Genomic DNA, 18917 nt, shown 5'->3' on the forward strand with positions numbered 1-18917 from the left:
TTGTAAATGTTAATGCAGCGACGTCTGTTTTTTTGTTATGACAGGAAGTCAGGAGGTAGTCACAGTCTCGTATTAAGCAAAAGTGGTCTGTTTAGGTGGCATAATAGCCTTGTTGCAGCACTACTTGCTACCGAGGCGCAGCCTTACAACTAAAATGTCCAGACATGATCTTAAGCGGAAGGGAGGGGTTTTTGCTTCCGTTTTTTTGACATTAAAAGTTTTCTTAATGCCGCGCGTTTGAAAGGAAACTGATCTGAAAGTGATTTATGATGCCAAAAAAAAAAAAAAATCTTTTGAAGTACAATGTATGTATGCATGAGTTTATAAAAAATGATGTAAAGTGCGGAATAGTAGTACTGCTAATGAGAAAAACACGGGTATACCGTCAATTATTGTCCCTTTTTCAAATGTGTTCTATAGTGTTGCAAGCAATTATCATGTCGACTGAATCGCTGCGTGCATCCCTTATACGGACAACAATGATTTTTTTCGCCCGTATGAATTCTATTATGCCTTGCTAAATGACCCGATGTAGTGAATCCTCTTGCGCAAATTTTGCAAATGTATTTGCGCCTTTGTTCAAGGTCTTCCTCATCTGATAACGTATTTCTTGGATCTGTTCTTTGCTTCCGCGTTTTCAGAGAGTATCTACTATTTGCCATCTTATTATATGCATCATTAGAAACTATTCCGTTCTCAGGCTGTTGTATTATTGATGAATTACAAGTTAGTTGTGATAGCGAGCTTTTTTCGGATGAATCTGAATTATATTGTACCGATGAATTGTCAAAAGAGACGCTTCTTGTTTGTAAATTAGGCGTTATTAAGTATTTTGGCTCCCACTTTTCAGAGCCATTTTCTGATTTGGTTTGGTATCGGAAATCAAAAGCAGTCTTATTTAATTTGTGTTTTAGTTCATTCTCTACCACATGAGAATTAGTTAGAACTGGTAGTAGCGTCTGATATTTTCTTTCCGGGCTTATTTCAACGTTTTCTTCATCTTGCATTCCATCAAATGCGGAGATTCCCGGCAGTGCGGGCATAGTAGAAACATTGAGGTTACTATAGTTATATGGGTAAAACATTGCCTGAAAGTTTGCGAAGGGTAGTAATATGCTGGTCGAGAGGAACAATCCAAGAAAGGTGAATGGTAGAAAAAGGCGCCGTAATGGTAGGAATTACAGTACAATAATACTTTGCAGAATCGTATACGATATGATTTTTACTTTCAAAAGCTGCAGAATTCCCTTATAGCATCAAAAAACTGTAAACGAGGTGGAGTAATATAATTTCTTTTAGTTAAGAGATGGGAACCAAATTTTTTTTAATTTGGGTTTGGAAAGTTCTCTTCCTTATATATGAATAACGGAAAAGGAGCCTGCAGCCAGACTGTAGAAAGATGACACTGCCAAGAGAATAATTAAAAGAAAAAACACCCCAAACACCCTGACCGGCGGCGAAGCCCCTCTGCGCGCTCAACGCGTTTCGTTTCACGCTTAAGGGTCCTCAAGAGGCCATAGTCTTTTACCGATAAGAAAAATCTAGACCCAATGAATTTTTCCCTTCTTTTCCGGTGCGGCCTTTTCACTGCTAAACAGTAAAAAGCATTTCTTGGCTTTCCCTGAGGGTGTTGACCGCAACCAAGCCAATACTTCATTTTGCTTTTTCCTCTTTTAGAAAACAGAGTTTTCCCTGTCTCAAACGTTTCAAAGACAAATATGCGGAAAATCAACTTATAAGTAGAAAAATACTAGCGATTTTTCTAGTTAGAATATTTAGGGGAACTATGCGAAGACAAACGGTGAAGTCAAAAGAAACACACTGCCTCGATTAGAAAGGCTTATCTGCCACAGTTTAATTTTTTTTTAATTTTATTTCTTTTTTTTTTATTTAACTAGAATCTGGCTAAAAATAAGCAACGGTCCGTGTAGATTACTGTTTCGAACGAGGAACAACTGAAGGAAAAGTTTTTTATTTTCCGCGAAGTTCGTATATTTTAGTTTTCTTTTACTCCAAGGGTTCGTGACGTCGAATTCCTATCAGCTTTTTTTTGCGCTTGGCGTTCTAGGTCCCTGTGCCCGTCTGAAACTATTCGTACATAGCATTACTAGAGTACATAATATCGTCTACCATACATACGACGGGTAGCCAGATTTTGTGCCGGATTGTCGGGGAAAAGACGGCAAATGAGCTCATACGTAATGGTGCGATTTTGATTCTTAGCTTTCTATTTCTGGAGAAAAGTACTCCAAGGTGGGGAAGGGGGGAGGCTGGGACTAGTTGTTATATGATGTAGCCTAAATGTAACGAGGCGTGGCTCTTTCATCTTATCTCAATGAATAAGTGTAAATTGCCTCGCCTGGTTTAATCTTTTCTCCACATGCAGTAATAGGTATAAAAGGAGTTGAAATTAAAAATAATAATAAATAATGATATAAAAATTATAAGTTTCTCCTTTCGGAACTAAAAAATAATATTAATAATAATATATAAATATTATATCTTTTTTATAATATAACATAGATACGAGTTTTTATGTTCCTTTGGCAATAGCTTTTCGTGACTTGTTTTAAATACAAGGCATATAGGCGCAGCTTCACCAAGATATTCTGGCTTAAACCAGCACTATGTATATTTTGGTGTTTGATACCGATATCGGCAGCTCGAAGCGTTTTTATGAACTGTAAAAATATGTCCTACATAGTTGTTTGGTAATTTTTTGGTTTTTTAAGATTGTTTTATGAATAGGTGTTTTACCAGAAGGCTATCGCCAGGTAACTCTTTTAACTAAATCGAAAAGATTTATTTGACGTGTCATATTGTAAAAACTAAATGGAAGACAGAAACTAACTTTGTCGACACCTATTTTAAACAAGTATCAAACGCGGGCTATAATTTTTATGAGAGCAATCAATGCAATGGAGTCTATTTCCGGTTAAATGGCACGATTGTGCGTAAAAACACGAGAAAGTGGAAGCATCTTTTTCTTAATGACGGATAATTACCCGAAACAGTGCAACTGCAAGTGCATACTCTTGAAGGACTTACATATTGAGAGGGAACACATTACTACCTTTCAAGAACACTCGCATTTACGGCGTACATATGGTTCCGCGGTAGACCCTAGGTTGAATTGAAAACCATGTTTTGAAGGAAAGCAAAGGCAGAATGAGAACATGGAGATGTAAATATTTTCCCAGTTAGGCATGACCCAAAATCGCAATCCAGATGCAATTTATTATGACACGTAGACCTTTCCGTATCTAACGTAATAAACGATATCTATTTTCGAGGCGCTCGACATCTCGTATCTGGGACAGAAAGTGAGGTAGATTATTCAAGAATACCTATTAAGAAAGGTAGAAGGTATTGCACCGATTCCTAGTATCAATTCTTTTCAAAACCACTTATTTTGCAAAACATGCGTCTAACCTGCCATTTCAGCAACGTAAATAATAATTACTTCCATATATATTCTTCTCCCCCAGTAGCAATTTTGACATGACAAATTTCAGCGATAGTTGCTTCGGCATTCGAAAATCGTAGAAGTATGTCTTAATGTAGAAGGTTGAGAACAACCGGATCTTGCGGTCATTTTTCTTTTCGAGGAAAGTGCAAGTCTGCCACTTTCCAGAAGGCATAGCCTTGCCCTTTTGTTGATATTTCTCCCCACCGTAATTGTTGCATTCGCGATCTTTTCAACAATACATTTTATCATCAAGCCCGCAAATCCTCTGGAGTTTGTCCTCTCGTTCACTGTTGGGAAAAACAATACGCCTAATTCGTGATTAAGATTCTTCAAACCATTTCCTGCGGAGTTTTTACTGTGTGTTGAACGGTTCACAGCGTAAAAAAAAGTTACTATAGGCACGGTATTTTAATTTCAATTGTTTAGAAAGTGCCTTCACACCATTAGCCCCTGGGATTACCGTCATAGGCACTTTCTGCTGAGCTCCTGCGAGATTTCTGCGCTGAAAGAGTAAAAGAAATCTTTCACAGCGGCTCCGCGGGCCCTTCTACTTTTAAACGAGTCGCAGGAACAGAAGCCAAATTTCAAAGAACGCTACGCTTTCGCCTTTTCTGGTTCTCCCACCAATAACGCTCCAGCTTGAACAAAGCATAAGACTGCAACCAAAGCGCTGACGGACGATCCGAAGATAAAGCTTGCTTTGCCCATTGTTCTCGTTTCGAAAGGCTATATAAGGACACGGATTTTCCTTTTTTTTTCCACCTATTGTCTTTCTTTGTTAAGCTTTTATTCTCCGGGTTTTCTTTTTTTGAGCATATCAAAAGCTTTCTTTTCGCAAATCAAACATAGCAAACCGAACTCTTCGAACACAATTAAATACACATAAAGATGCCTGCCCCTCAAGATCCAAGGAATCTTCCAATTAGACAACAAATGGAAGCTCTTATCCGTCGCAAACAAGCTGAAATCACGCAAGGTTTGGAATCCATCGATACTGTTAAGTTCCACGCTGATACTTGGACCCGTGGTAACGATGGTGGTGGTGGTACCTCTATGGTTATCCAAGACGGTACAACTTTCGAAAAAGGTGGTGTTAATGTCTCCGTTGTTTATGGTCAATTGAGCCCAGCGGCCGTTTCAGCCATGAAAGCTGATCATAAGAATCTGCGTCTACCAGAAGATCCAAAGACTGGTTTGCCAGTTACCGACGGTGTCAAGTTCTTCGCTTGTGGTTTAAGTATGGTCATTCATCCCGTTAACCCACACGCTCCAACCACGCACTTAAACTACCGTTACTTCGAAACTTGGAACCAAGATGGGACCCCACAAACTTGGTGGTTTGGTGGTGGTGCTGATTTGACACCTTCTTACTTATACGAAGAAGACGGTCAATTATTCCACCAACTGCACAAGGATGCCTTGGACAAGCACGACACTGCTTTGTACCCACGTTTCAAGAAATGGTGTGATGAGTACTTCTACATTACCCACCGTAAGGAAACACGTGGTATTGGTGGTATATTCTTTGACGATTATGATGAACGTGACCCACAAGAAATATTGAAGATGGTTGAAGACTGTTTCGATGCTTTCTTGCCATCCTACTTGACTATCGTCAAGAGAAGAAAAGATATGCCATATACAAAGGAAGAACAACAATGGCAGGCCATTAGACGTGGTAGATACGTTGAATTCAACTTAATCTACGATAGAGGTACCCAATTCGGTTTGAGAACCCCAGGCTCTAGAGTTGAGTCAATTTTGATGAGTTTGCCTGAACATGCTTCATGGTTATACAACCACCACCCTGCTCCTGGTTCCAGAGAAGCTAAATTACTAGAAGTTACCACCAAACCAAGAGAGTGGGTTAAATAATTCAAGGTTCTTTAGCAGACCGATTTTATGATCTCAATGACAATGATGATTTAATTATTTCGACCACTTATTTATACATTTTTTTATCTATTTATTATACCTCCTTTACATAATTCTTCAAATTCAATTGATACAGGATCTCTATTCTTAAAAATATTAATTATTGCGTCCTATTTATGATGCAAGTTCACAGTACGTGCAGGATCAAAAATTATATCAGTATCTATTGCTCTAAAAATATGGCAGCAGCCTTCATTCTCAATATGCGATCATGCCTTCTAATCAAATTTTAAGATGTTTTTATTACTCTTTTTATTCTTAGAAAATTCATCTTATATTCAAGGACTTCTTAATTTTCCTTCCATCTATGACCACAGTTTACACACTTATAAAAGGTAGTCATCGGCTCATCAGCTGACCTAATTTGTAGTTGGAAAAAGTAAGCACTCTCACCACCACAAGTATCATAATTGGGACATTGGGTTTTGGTTTGATCCACATTGTCCCAACCACCACCAAGAACATCATCAACTTCCTTTCTTGGAAGTTTCTTCCTATCATAGATTTCTATACCCTCTATAGGAAACTCATATGGACATGAACGGCATGCTAATGTATATACACCACTATCGCCACTCGTTATCAGTAGCATATTGTTACACGAAGGACAAAACGAAAGCATCCTAAATTATGTATTTTACGTTTTACCAATGAATGCGAACTCTTTTGCTTATATAGCCATATAACGTATGCGTTTTCCAGAAAGAAGATTCTCGGTTATGCTTTTGGATAAAACTTTTCCTACTGTTCTTTTGAACTGGATTTGAATTTTATATCGATCATCTTGCCATGTAATAATAGATGTCCAAAAATTTCATCTGCCATTTTTTTATTTTCCCGTTCGTTCACTTGCTCTAGTTTTTTTTTTTTTTTTTTTCAATACTCGGATTTGAAAATGTTAATGGGAGTGGCGCTAAAAACCTTCATCTGTAGTTGAATGCTATGACATGAGCAACACAAAATCATTTAGACAACGTTGAGTAAGGTGGTTCGGTCCGAACAACAGTTTCATGCTTGTGTTACTTCGTTTATGAATATAATATACAAATATTTAAAATGCTATTTATTATGCACTAACACCAAAATTTGTAGACTCTGACGAATATTGAAGAGTTCTTTAACCTTTCTTTATTTTCTTCGTCCTCCTGCCTCATTATTTCAGGGTCGTAAACTCTTCTATGAAAGTCCAAGTCGATCTTGTCCAGTGGGTTTAAAAAGGTAAAATCTCTTTTGTAAACCATGTATCCAACATACATGAATATCCATAGCGGGGCAGCCAGATAACTCTCGAAGAATGCCTGAGCATCACACTTTCCGCCATTTCCTATTGGAGACAGTGCGACCCAAAATTGGGCCATAAAGACAAGCATATTGAAAAAAACCCCATAGTATGAACCCCATATACCGGTATTGGCCTTATAGCCGACTTCATCAAGTGATCTTCCTTGGACTTTCATCGCTTTTCTGAATCGAATGTGTGAAAGCATAATGCCTGACCATGTGAAAAGTTCACTCAAACCTGCAATGGCTGCCAACCATGTAAATGCTTGCTCTTCCTGTGGAGAACAGGCGACGAAGCCAACGACACCAACAAGAGAGCACACTACCAAGGCCCTTAAAGGTCTTCCCTCCCTATCAATATAGTTCAAAAATTTTGGAGCATAGCCCTGTTGAGCCAAGGAACACATTAATCTCGGTGCGGCATAAAGGGCAGAGTTCGCAACAGAGATGACTGATATCAAAATAACAGCATTAATGATATGGGGGATGACCCTAACCTTGTGAATAGAGGCTGCCAAGACATATGGTGAAGCGTGCGTTGCGGAGCCACCGGAACCCATCAATTGATCGTTATTGTGAGGAACATTGAACCCAATTAGAATCATTGTCAGCAAATAAATGATCAAAATACGATATACACTTCTCTTCGCGGCTACAGGAGTGGATTTTCTAGGGTTAGACTGCTCATTGATGGAAAGAACAAATAATTCAATACCACCGAAGGAGAAATATGCAGATACTAGAATATAACATATCCCTTTGAAACGAGTGGCACCGCTGCCTTCTGCAAATGAACCAGGGTCGCGCCAATATTTGCCGCCAATATAGCCGTCCACACCGGCTCCCCCACAATTGATGACGACTGATAAAATAATGAATCCTGCAACCATCAATATCTTACAGGAATTGAAGATAAATTCCGTTTCACCGTATGCCTTAACACCAAAAAAGTGGATAAACAATAAAAACACATAGAAAATGACAATGAATACATCAGCATTAATTGTGTCATTCCAGTACTTGACGGTCATGGAAGAAGTAATCAATTCCAACGGTAGCACAGTTAACCACTGAATGCAAAATAACCAAGTGGTCGCGAACCCAAACGACTTTGAAATAAAGATTGAATTGTATGCATTGAAGTTACCTGGAAGCGTCGGATAAGTGACACCCATCTCACCAGCCGCTTGGACCATAAAATACGTGACGAAGGACACCATAACGTAACCGATGACTAAAGACCCCGGGCCTGCAAGACTCAAACCTTTGGCGTTGGCAACTAGAAGACCTGTTCCTATCCCTGTACCTAAAGACATCATTACAACATGTCTAGATTTCATTGACTTTTTTAAGTGGTTATTAGATTTCATCGATTTGGTACCATCCTCCAAGTCATTGTCTTCTTCTAAACGTTGGCTTTCGGCTCTTCTGAATGAGTCGACGAATCTGTGAACTAACCCATTGCGAGATTCCTCAGAATGTTCCTTAATCTCCGGAGTTAGTGAAGCTGTTGTTGATGTATTGAAGTTATTATATAAAGCAGAGTCTGTTACTTCAAACTCTGCACTTTTTTCCATTTTGGAAGACGTTACTATAGGATCTGACATTACCTTAGGGGAAAGAAAATATTAAGAAACAATATCTTACTTCGCCAATCCATCAATAGTAACCACGCTAATTACAACGTAGTTTTTAATGCCCGGTTTTTCCGATTTACCACAAGGAAACGCAAGAACAAACTACATACTGCCACTGAAATGAATTTCACTGCTAATATATCTATCCTTTAGCGAAAAAGACAAGATCAACAGAGGCGCCAGAAAAAGGCAATTATGACTAAAAAAAAAACTGTGTAAACCTGGGGATGGTAGCTGAACTACTTGCAGTCGAAAATGACCGCATATTTTACTGTCATGCTTCTGTCAAGAAAAACGAGCCTTGGATGAGAGCTTTCGTTGATCGCGGCTCGAAGTTCAGGTAGAGAAATATAGCAGAGCTCTTTTCGCGGAGCCGCATGCACGGCTACATTAAAAGGTGTCCTTCCAGCTCAGCGATATGTGTCGGCCGGAAAAAAAAAGCACGCATCCGGCAAGCACACTAGTAAGTCTAATGCAGGATGAAGAAACGAAGAAGGTGCCATGAGAAGGAAAATAAAACTCAATGGGACGGAACGGCAGCATTTTTTAACAAATTATTTTGGATTCATCCGTAACAATATAACTTGGTACGGGAACGGCATGTTTTAAATGCACAGCGGTGCCTTGTTTCGCCGTGGATTGTTAAAGGCTCTTTTTCGGACGCCACATATTCCTATGCTGCACCAGCAATTGGTGTCTTCGGATCATACTACTTCGCACTAGTTTATATTCAAGGCTTTTAATGGAGCTTCGCTCTTAAAAGAAAAAACTTCTTTACTTCCATGCGCGCGTTTTTGGCGTACGTAGCACTGCGAAAGAGTGGGTGATATATAGAGAACATGTTGTAGTATACGTACGCGGGCAATTGTGGTGACAGTATCTCTTTCTGTTAGCAAGTAATATATCCTTGGCCTCAACCTGTCAATAGTGTTAGTTTATCCGCCATCTTGGCGCTATCATACACGATCTTTTTCAATGTTTCTCGTATATACAGGACAGGGTTCGGGGTTTTTGGCGGCAGGAGAGGAAAGCAAAAAAAAATGAGGCAAGAGTTTTAATTTTGCCAGCGAAATGTTCTGCCATTTTCATCTTTACCGCTCGAATTAGTGATGTTCCAGACGAAGGTAACATAGAGTGATCGATAGGTTCTTCAATTCATCAAGCATTATCTCAGAATTGTGTTTGGTAAGCTCTCTTCGAGAAAAGGAAGAACAAAAAAAAAAAAAATAAAGCAAAGAACAGGTTATAACGCTATGGGTAACTTTCCAGCTCCAAAAAACGATTTGATATTGAGAGCCGCAAAGGGTGAAAAAGTCGAGAGACCGCCATGCTGGATAATGCGCCAGGCAGGTCGTTACCTGCCGGAATATCACGAGGTGAAAAACAATCGTGATTTCTTTCAAACTTGCAGGGATGCGGAAATTGCTTCTGAGATTACTATCCAGCCGGTAAGACGCTATAGAGGCCTCATTGATGCTGCTATTATTTTTAGTGATATCTTAGTTATTCCGCAAGCCATGGGTATGAGGGTCGAGATGCTCGAAGGTAAAGGTCCACATTTCCCAGAACCTTTAAGAAATCCGGAAGACCTCCAAACGGTATTAGACTACAAGGTTGATGTTTTGAAAGAGTTAGATTGGGCTTTCAAGGCAATCACCATGACAAGGATCAAGTTGGATGGTGAGGTTCCCTTATTTGGCTTTTGCGGGGGACCTTGGACTCTAATGGTTTATATGACGGAAGGCGGTGGATCCCGTCTTTTCAGATTTGCCAAACAATGGATTAACATGTATCCAGAGCTTTCTCACAAATTATTACAAAAAATCACTGATGTGGCCGTGGAGTTTCTGAGTCAGCAAGTCGTGGCGGGTGCTCAAATACTACAAGTTTTTGAAAGTTGGGGTGGTGAGCTTTCGTCTGTAGATTTTGATGAGTTTTCCCTACCATATTTAAGACAAATTGCCGAAAGAGTGCCTAAAAGATTGCAAGAATTAGGTATCATGGAACAGATTCCTATGATCGTTTTTGCGAAAGGGTCGTGGTATGCTTTGGACAAGCTATGCTGTTCAGGATTTGACGTTGTTTCGTTGGACTGGTCCTGGGACCCAAGAGAAGCGGTAAAAATAAACAAGAACCGTGTCACCTTGCAGGGCAACCTGGATCCTGGCGTCATGTATGGTTCTAAAGAGGTAATAACAAAGAAAGTTAAACAGATGATTGAGGCTTTTGGAGGTGGGAAGTCCCGCTACATTGTTAATTTCGGTCACGGTACCCACCCTTTCATGGATCCAGACGTCATCAAGTTTTTCTTGGAGGAGTGCCACAGAATTGGTTCGAAGTAATGTGGAAATATTGATTCTTATAGTGTTATAAGTGATAATATACGTTTATGTAAATAATATCTTTTTCACAACGTTCAAAAGTGGCCTTTTTTCTTTTTTCGATATTCTGTATATTTATTACGATTTTTTTTTTTTTCAGATATTTATTTTTGCAGGTTCTCTGAATGGATGTAGTGACAAAATCTTAAATAGAAGAAAATAAAAGATGAAGGTATATGAAAATAAATGAGAATGCATATCACCTTTCCTTCGAAGAAAAAGGATTTTCAAAAGATCTGCACGCCTGTTGACAAGCTTCCAATAGCATGAATTCACAAAAGGCGAGTAAAATGACTGGCTCACTAAAAAAGAATGATCTTTATATTTTTGATTTGTCTGAGCAACTTCTGAATTCATTGAAATTGATGAGCTTTGACTCCACACTGCGAGAAGTTGAAGTAGAGAAGACATCTGATAATGATAGAAACAAGGAGTCTGGAGATCTCCAAATAGCAAGAAAGAAGGTCACATCAAATGTTATGCGTTGTAGTGTTTGTCAAATGAGCTTTGATTCCAGAAATGAACAAAAGGCCCACTACCAGACTGATTATCATTTGATGAATGTTAAGCGTAACCTTAGGGGGCTGGATATCCTATCCGTTGAGGAATTCGATGCGCTGATTTCTAAGGAGCATGGTATCAAGTCTGAAGACGAAAATTCTGGCGGCGAGCAAACTTCAAGCGATCACGAAGAAAGTGAGGAAGCCAGCGATCGGGACCCGGACCTACAAACTAATAATTATATGGAAACTATAATCGAAAATGATTTGCAGAAATTAGGGTTCCAAAAAGACGAGTCGGATGCTATTAGCCATATTAATACCCAATCGCCCTACATTTATTTCAAATCGAAGTATCTTCAAAAGAATGAGGTCTTGGCGATTTATAAGTCTCTATTTAATAAAAGGAGTCTTTCCAACCCCAATGAAGCTTTGACTTTTTGGAATTCGCAAGAGAACCCAATGGCCATTTCAGCTCTGTTTATGGTGGGAGGTGGACATTTTGCGGGAGCAATTGTTTCTCATCAAAGACTCAATGTCAAGGGGAACGCGCACAAGAAGGACGAAACCTTAATTGAGCAAGCGGTCAATTTCTTAGAGCACAAGACGTTTCACAGGTATACTACCAGAAGGAAGCAAGGTGGTTCTCAGTCAGCAATGGACAATGCAAAGGGAAAAGCTAACTCTGCCGGTTCAGCACTTCGTAGGTACAATGAAAGCGCTTTAAAAACAGATATACAGGGTGTGTTGAAGGACTGGGAACCTTATCTGTCAAAGTGTGATAATATTTTTATTCGAGCTCGCAATGTCAGTGATAAAAAAATTTTTACTGATAATACCGTTCTGAACAAGGGTGATGAAAGGATAAAGAGCTTCCCTTTTACCACGAACAGGCCCACTGTATTAGAATTGAAGAAGGCATGGTGCGAACTTTCCTACCTGAAAATATTACCTAAGCCTGAACCATTGGCAGTGAAAGAAACAGTACAAAAGTTAGAAGTGTCGAACAAAAAGGACGAATTTAAAGAAAAACAAGAACCGTTACTGGAAGAAATCCAAACAGAAGAAATAATTTCTCTGCTGAAGAAAGGAAGGGCACCGTTATTGATATCCTTCTTAAAAAAGAATAAGCTTGATGGAAACTTTCGGTTAAAGCCTGAGAGTAAATATTCCTTAACCCCTACCATGTTACATTATGCATCGCAGCAAGGGATGAAACAGATGGCACTGATTTTGCTCTCAAATATTAAATGCGATCCAACGATCAAGAACAGACTAGGAAGGACTGCGTGGGATTTGAATAGAAACGACGACGTGAGACACGCGTTTCAAATTGCAAGATACAATCTTGGAGAGTCTTTCACTAATTGGGACGAAACTCATATCGGTCAGCCATTGAGCAGAGAACAAGTTGATGAAATCAATGAAAAGAAAAAAGCAATAGAGAATGAAAAGGCAGAAAAACTGATTAAATTGGAATTAGAAGCCGCCAAGGAAAAACAAAGATTTGCTAAAGATGCAGAGAGGGGTCCAGGCAAAAAGTTAACCAATATTCCTTCAATTCAGCAACAAAATTTGAATTCTTTGACCGATGAACAGAGACGCAGATTGATGAGAGAACAAAGGGCTAGAGCCGCAGAAGAAAGGATGAAAAAGAAATACTGAGGAATATCTCATATTCAAATTTTTAGGATTTTTCTTAGCATTTGCATATATTTTCATAGACACAGTACTTACATTTAATAACAGTAATTGAAAAGCAATATTAAAATATAGAAGCCCAAATTTTATATTTCAAATGAATAAATGTTGTTTTTTTTGGCAATTTTTTGCTCTTCTATATAACAGTTGAAATTTGGATAAGAACATCTTCTCAACGCGAAAATGACGCCTCCAGTGAAAAAACATAAACTTTCAATGCAGTCTTCGGTACACTTATGAGTAACCCATATAGAGATCGTACACATTTTACAAGGATTTAGAGACAAAGTAATATTCTTCGTTGATATAGAGGTGTTCAATTGTTAAATGCTTTTCTTCTTTTTATTAGAAAAAGCGCCTTGCTTTTTGTTGTATCACTTGTAAATCTACCGTCCCTTACAAGAACATTCACGAAATTTAAGTGGCTCAGAATGAAAAAGAAACAATATAAAAAAGCTTTCCGTAGTCATCAATTTATTTTACATAACACTAGATATAAAGAAAAGAAGATAATATTTTTATATAATTATATTAATCTTAGTTTCTAGAGTTGATGATATCAACAAATTCTGGCTTCAAAGAAGCACCACCGACCAAGAAACCATCGACATCAGCCTTGTCCTTGAAGGTAACGGCGTTGCTACCGTTAGCGGAACCACCGTATAAGATTCTCAATTCGCTGGCAGCCTTGTCACCCAACTTGGAAGCCAAGAACTTTCTGATGGAAGCGTGAATATCTTGAGCATCTTCTGGAGTAGCAGCCAAACCGGTACCAATGGCCCAGACTGGTTCGTAAGCGACAACGACGTTAGTCCAGTCCTTAACTTCTTCCAAGACAGCGTTCAATTGTCTTTCAACAACATCCAAAGTCTTACCGGCCTTCTTTTCTTCCAAAGTTTCACCGATACACAAGATGACACCGACACCTTGACCTAAAGCGAACTTGGTCTTGTCAGCAATGAACTTGTCATCTTCGTGGAAGTAAGATCTTCTTTCGGAGTGACCCAAAATAACCCACTTAGCACCAACATCCTTGATTTGGTCAACGGAGTTTTCACCGGTGAAAGCACCAGAAGCCTTCAAGTAGGCGTTTTGAGCACCGACAGTGACTTGTGGCTTCTTAACCAAAGAGACAGAGTAGTCTAAGTAGGTAGCTGGAGGACAGATAACAACTTCGACATTTTCTGGGATAGAAGCAGTGTTCAATCTTTCAACAATTTCCTTAATGGATTGTTTGGAACCGTTTAATTTAAAGTTACCACCGACAAAGAAAGTTCTAGCCATTTTTAGTTTATGTATGTGTTTTTTGTAGTTATAGATTTAAGCAAGAAAAGAATACAAACAAAAAATTGAAAAAGATTGATTTAGAATTAAAAAGAAAAATATTTACGTAAGAAGGGAAAATAGTAAATGTTGCAAGTTCACTAAACTCCTAAATTATGCTGCCCTTTATATTCCCTGTTACAGCAGCCGAGCCAAAGGTATATAGGCTCCTTTGCATTAGCATGCGTAACAAACCACCTGTCAGTTTCAACCGAGGTGGTATCCGAGAGAATTGTGTGATTGCTTTAATTAATTTCGGAGAATCTCACATGCCACTGAAGATTAAAAACTGGATGCCAGAAAAGGGGTGTCCAGGTGTAACATCAATAGAGGAAGCTGAAAAGTCTTAGAACGGGTAATCTTCCACCAACCTGATGGGTTCCTAGATATAATCTCGAAGGGAATAAGTAGGGTGATACCGCAGAAGTGTCTGAATGTATTAAGGTCCTCACAGTTTAAATCCCGCTCACACTAACGTAGGATTATTATAACTCAAAAAAATGGCATTATTCTAAGTAAGTTAAATATCCGTAATCTTTAAACACTATGTAGTTAGGTCTCCCTCACAATCAGTCCATTTGGGTAGCACGGTCCTCAGGACGTATCTATTGATGGATTCGTCCAGTTCCATCACCATTACGCTCCCGTTAGGAACATTGGTAAACGATTCAAACTCTTCGTATGTCCATCTAAACCATTTCATCAGGAATACTCTGGAATAAATACCATGTGTAACTAGGACAACAACATCTCTGGGTCTTCTCTCTTGCCTATCATGGAAGTGCCTGAATAAAGTCTCTTGGAAACTGGCGACTCTGTCATATACATCTGCCGCACTTTCTCCATGAGGGAATCTGAAGAAGAAATGACCATACGTAGATCTCTTCTTCATAACGTCCTGCATGCTATTGATTTTTTGGAAATTACCAAAATCTTGTTCCCTTATTCTTGGCTCATCCTTAACCCGATATTGCAGATAACATTTTCCAGGCTTCCCTTCACAAATATTATCTTCATTATTTTCGTAAACACCACCAGTATTATTAAGTCCTCTCGGCCAAAATGCATGTTTCTGTTTACCATGTGGATCATATCTCATATCTTCACATATACGAACACCACTGTTTAATTCATTATATTCATCGATGACGTCCAAAATACCTTTCAATGTTTCCCTTGCTCTTCTATAGGGTGATGTATAAAAAACTATGTTTGTGTCTTTTTCTCTACTCAGCCTGGTATAGTCCTTCAGCGGTAAAGTTCTCCTGCTACTTTCATCTTTAATATACTTCTTAGCCAAATCCTCCACCAAGTTGTGATCGTCTACGTTTAAAACACGTAATAAGTCAATACCAGCTTGTCTAGCTTGGATTTGACCTGTTTTCGTTAAAGAAATCAGATGGTTAGGAATATAACCATTGACCTCCTTGTTTTTATTTGATTCGCTTTCCCCATGCCTTATTAGTACAATTAACCTAGGTCTGGCATTCGTAAAAGAACCGTGACTGCCAGCAACATCTTCACTAACATGAACATTCTCTTCACACATTTCTTTTACTAATACTCTGAGTTATTCAAATGGAATGCTGTAGCGTAAGTTCTTTTATGTTGAACCATGAATACGAGCTGCAATTAATGCAGTTGAGAACTAGCTTTTTTTTTTTCATGCCTCTCGGTCTCTGCAGGATATCGGGTAAAAATGAAAACTGGGACATTAACCGCGGTGGGTACTCGATCATTATTTGTTCAGAATGAGTTATGATATGAACGGTAATTAATCTAGATGATAATATATATATGTATATGTATATATATGCAATTGATAATATATGGACGAGTAAATAAGAGTTAAGTCAATAGCAAGAAAGTAACAAGGGTGAATGAGAAAGTGATTCAATAACATTGCCGTTGATAGCTTTTTTGTTCCGAGCAGCAATGGAAACGGAACAATACTATTTTGATTTTATCACTAAAAGCTACTGCACTTTACGTCGTGTCCCTATATTTGAAATCTGAGATTTTCAATTAACGAGTCAATAGCCTCAAAATTTAAATCGTTTTCAGCGAAAGACAAATGCTTCTCAGAAACTATGTGTTGTTCTAAAGATTCGTATTTTACACGACAATTTTCACAGTATCCGGAATTTTTTACCGTTTCTTTCTTCACCGGCTGTGCTGTCTGTGCTGTCTGTGCGTTAAAATGTAAGGTGACGTTTGTGGAAGTTGATTTCTTCGATGCTGTTGGAGATTCTGTGGTTGTTATCTTGATGTCATTATGAACTTTGGAGTCTGCGGAGACTGATTTGGTAGCTACCTTAGGGAAATTCTGGGGCTTTCTATTAGTTTCTAAGTGTACAGCACTATCTTTGCCCGTCTCTTTCGAAGGGGCTTCGTCTTTTTTCAAAGCATTAAAATCTAATCTGTGTCTATTTTCCTTTGATGTTTCAGCAGTAGTTGCTATAGTGGCTGTATAATTTTTGTTATTTCCATTTGTCTGCTTTACTCCCAGCTTTCTATCAACCATTAGTCTACTTAATGACTTCATGTTCTTACTCATGACGCTTGCTCTTGTTGGGCCCAAACCATTGCCAAAAGAGGTTGCCACATCATTAGATTGATGTGCACCACTTGCTTTGATTTCAAATGCCTGACGTGACTTTGTTTTCAAAGTGCACAAATCATCCGGCACTTCTTCAGTTTCTTGCCTTGCAAAAGTAGCTAATACTGGATGGTTTAGTTTTGGTGTGGCAGCCAGCTCTTTTCGCTGTGGGTACTTATTCGATTCTTCTGCTATAGATTGTTTATTTTCTTTTTCTTCTTTCAACGGAGGCTCTTTGGTTTCAGTTTCATTTAATAATATACTATTTTTTTCATCGGTTTGGTCAGCATGTTCATTACGAACATCTTGAACTGCGCTATCATCCGTCTTCTTTAACTCGGTCTTCTCAAAATTTTTTGCCTTTTCTTGCATCCATTTTTTGAAGCTCTTGGTAGAATCGTTGCATGTGTGAGGTATGAATATTAGGTTTTTCGTTTGATCATTAACTGATGACGTATTCAGTAAGGTGTCGGCATGATATTGAAATAGAGCACGAAGTTGCAGTGCATATTTTTTGTTTGCTTTGTCTCTCGAGTATCTCTTTACTACGCGCTTATAAGAACTTTCGTCATAATTCCTATCCCCTATAAAAGGGCATCTTCCGAATGAACCTATTTTCAATATTGGGTAAGGTAGTTCGTCTAAGTTTGTTAGTTCTTGAGGTTTCCATTCCAAAGTTATTATGGGGGCCCAAGTTTGCCATAGGTCATAAAGGTATACATGAGGATATTTAAAGTAGTGAATATCGTCTCTTTTAGTTCTGGGGTCTCTATCCGTTGGTCCATATAATTTTTCATTGTGTAGAAGATTGGACAATGTGGGCGCAGCTAAAGAAGCAGATTTAGTCTTGCTCAAATGATCCAAATCAACATCAAGATTTTTCAGAAATCTGGCAGCCTTTTCGTAACTCCAAACTTTCATGTAGTTTTTTTTAGCTCTCGATAAAATGTCGGTATCTTTTAGTAAATATATGTTCTCAACAGACCTTCTTGTGATAACTATTGTGACAGTAGTGTCAAAAAATTGAGTTATTTGCGCACCCAATGTAAGAAACCCTCTTTTCAATAAATCTCTGCGTTTGTCCATCTTGGACTTATTATATGTATTCATCTCTACATCATCAGTAATGTCAAAGTAAATGCGAGAATCTCTTTTCATTATCTTTTTCCAATTTGTTTGCCATTCCAGCAATTCCTTAGGCGTAACCCTTGGCTCGACATTTTTCAGACCCGTACCTTTGCTGACTTGGACAGCGCCTTCAATAGACCTGGCCCTTTCTATTCTGGCCCTTTTCTTTTCATGCAAATGCTGCTGCTGTTGGAGCTCGAGGCGCTCAAGAGATCTTTTCTTCGGAAAGGATTCAGTGGTATTGTTATTGTTGCAATTATTGTCGTTAGAAAACACATTCAAGTGGCCCGCTGCTGTTGTTGATGCGGCAATTCCATTATTATGTTTCAAGTTGGTATCTGTTTCCTTTAACGGAGACCTTATTATCATTTTCGTTGGAGAAACCATTTTCTTCTTTCTTTTCTAAATATGAACCAAAAGCAGAATTCCAAATGCCTTTCAGATTCAAACCTTGAATTCTGAAGATAACTAGCCCTGCAAGCGAATTCAGATCTAAAGGAATCTACACCTGGCTGAGTATAGACTATGCAACTTGATTTTTGTTTTTCTTGGCCTGAGCCATTACCGTTATTATTATCGTTATTTCTTTATTTTTTTCTTTTTCGCAAAGATCGACCTAAGACGCGTTTGCAAAAAAAAAACCATTTACTTACTGCGGGTAAAATATTAAAAGAAACTTAGGCGTTAGCCAAGAACCGATAAGAAAATAAAAATAAAAAAGGTAATGAGGAATTAGATGCAAAGAGATATAGATATAAACACACACACACAAATATATATTTATATACATATGTATGGTGATATATATTCAAAAAAAAAAAGTACAGTAACTTAGAAACTATTAGTGGGACGGATTTGGTTTTCTTATTTCTTTCTTTTTAAAAAACTTTCTTAATATACACGTTTGTGGTTATAAGGTGGTGTAAAGTAATGTAATGATATACACTTTTTTTCTCAATTCTT

General features: G+C 38.4%; 9 protein-coding genes across 9 annotated transcripts, besides 1 other annotated feature; 3 read left to right on the plus strand and 6 right to left on the minus strand.

Moving 5' to 3' along the window:
• Window positions 1-389: 389 nt before the first annotated feature.
• NRG1 (transcriptional regulator NRG1) lies at window positions 390-1085 on the minus strand (the record flags this gene model as incomplete). The annotated part of the gene is made up of 1 exon (NM_001180351.3): window positions 390-1085. One exon carries the CDS (start codon window positions 1083-1085, stop codon window positions 390-392), a length of 696 nt encoding a protein of 231 aa, NP_010328.3.
• A 3272-nt stretch (window positions 1086-4357) lies between these two features.
• On the plus strand, window positions 4358-5344 carry HEM13 (coproporphyrinogen oxidase; the record flags this gene model as incomplete). The annotated part of the gene is made up of 1 exon (NM_001180352.1): window positions 4358-5344. The coding sequence occupies one exon, from the start codon at window positions 4358-4360 to the stop codon at window positions 5342-5344; it is 987 nt and encodes a 328-aa protein (NP_010329.1).
• Window positions 5345-5693: 349 nt separating this feature from the next.
• On the minus strand, window positions 5694-6026 carry RPC11 (DNA-directed RNA polymerase III core subunit RPC11; the record flags this gene model as incomplete). Its single annotated transcript, NM_001180353.1, has 1 exon — window positions 5694-6026. One exon carries the CDS (start codon window positions 6024-6026, stop codon window positions 5694-5696), a length of 333 nt encoding a protein of 110 aa, NP_010330.1.
• A 451-nt stretch (window positions 6027-6477) lies between these two features.
• On the minus strand, window positions 6478-8292 carry BAP3 (amino acid transporter BAP3; the record flags this gene model as incomplete). Its single annotated transcript, NM_001180354.3, has 1 exon — window positions 6478-8292. The coding sequence occupies one exon, from the start codon at window positions 8290-8292 to the stop codon at window positions 6478-6480; it is 1815 nt and encodes a 604-aa protein (NP_010331.3).
• Window positions 8293-9575: 1283 nt separating this feature from the next.
• HEM12 (uroporphyrinogen decarboxylase HEM12) lies at window positions 9576-10664 on the plus strand (the record flags this gene model as incomplete). The annotated part of the gene is made up of 1 exon (NM_001180355.3): window positions 9576-10664. One exon carries the CDS (start codon window positions 9576-9578, stop codon window positions 10662-10664), a length of 1089 nt encoding a protein of 362 aa, NP_010332.3.
• A 305-nt stretch (window positions 10665-10969) lies between these two features.
• VMS1 (Vms1p) lies at window positions 10970-12868 on the plus strand (the record flags this gene model as incomplete). Its single annotated transcript, NM_001180357.1, has 1 exon — window positions 10970-12868. The coding sequence occupies one exon, from the start codon at window positions 10970-10972 to the stop codon at window positions 12866-12868; it is 1899 nt and encodes a 632-aa protein (NP_010334.1).
• Window positions 12869-12955: 87 nt separating this feature from the next.
• Window positions 12956-13120: an origin of replication (ARS418; Autonomously Replicating Sequence).
• Window positions 13121-13441: 321 nt separating this feature from the next.
• TPI1 (triose-phosphate isomerase TPI1) lies at window positions 13442-14188 on the minus strand (the record flags this gene model as incomplete). Its single annotated transcript, NM_001180358.1, has 1 exon — window positions 13442-14188. The coding sequence occupies one exon, from the start codon at window positions 14186-14188 to the stop codon at window positions 13442-13444; it is 747 nt and encodes a 248-aa protein (NP_010335.1).
• Window positions 14189-14771: 583 nt separating this feature from the next.
• On the minus strand, window positions 14772-15776 carry DET1 (acid phosphatase DET1; the record flags this gene model as incomplete). The annotated part of the gene is made up of 1 exon (NM_001180359.3): window positions 14772-15776. The coding sequence occupies one exon, from the start codon at window positions 15774-15776 to the stop codon at window positions 14772-14774; it is 1005 nt and encodes a 334-aa protein (NP_010336.3).
• Window positions 15777-16226: 450 nt separating this feature from the next.
• On the minus strand, window positions 16227-18341 carry DBF4 (protein serine/threonine kinase activating protein DBF4; the record flags this gene model as incomplete). Its single annotated transcript, NM_001180360.3, has 1 exon — window positions 16227-18341. The coding sequence occupies one exon, from the start codon at window positions 18339-18341 to the stop codon at window positions 16227-16229; it is 2115 nt and encodes a 704-aa protein (NP_010337.3).
• Between the last annotated feature and the right edge of the window lie 576 nt (window positions 18342-18917).

The sequence above is a fragment of the Saccharomyces cerevisiae genome, chromosome IV (genome assembly GCF_000146045.2).
Source record: "Saccharomyces cerevisiae S288C chromosome IV, complete sequence".
NCBI lineage: Eukaryota > Fungi > Ascomycota > Saccharomycetes > Saccharomycetales > Saccharomycetaceae > Saccharomyces > Saccharomyces cerevisiae.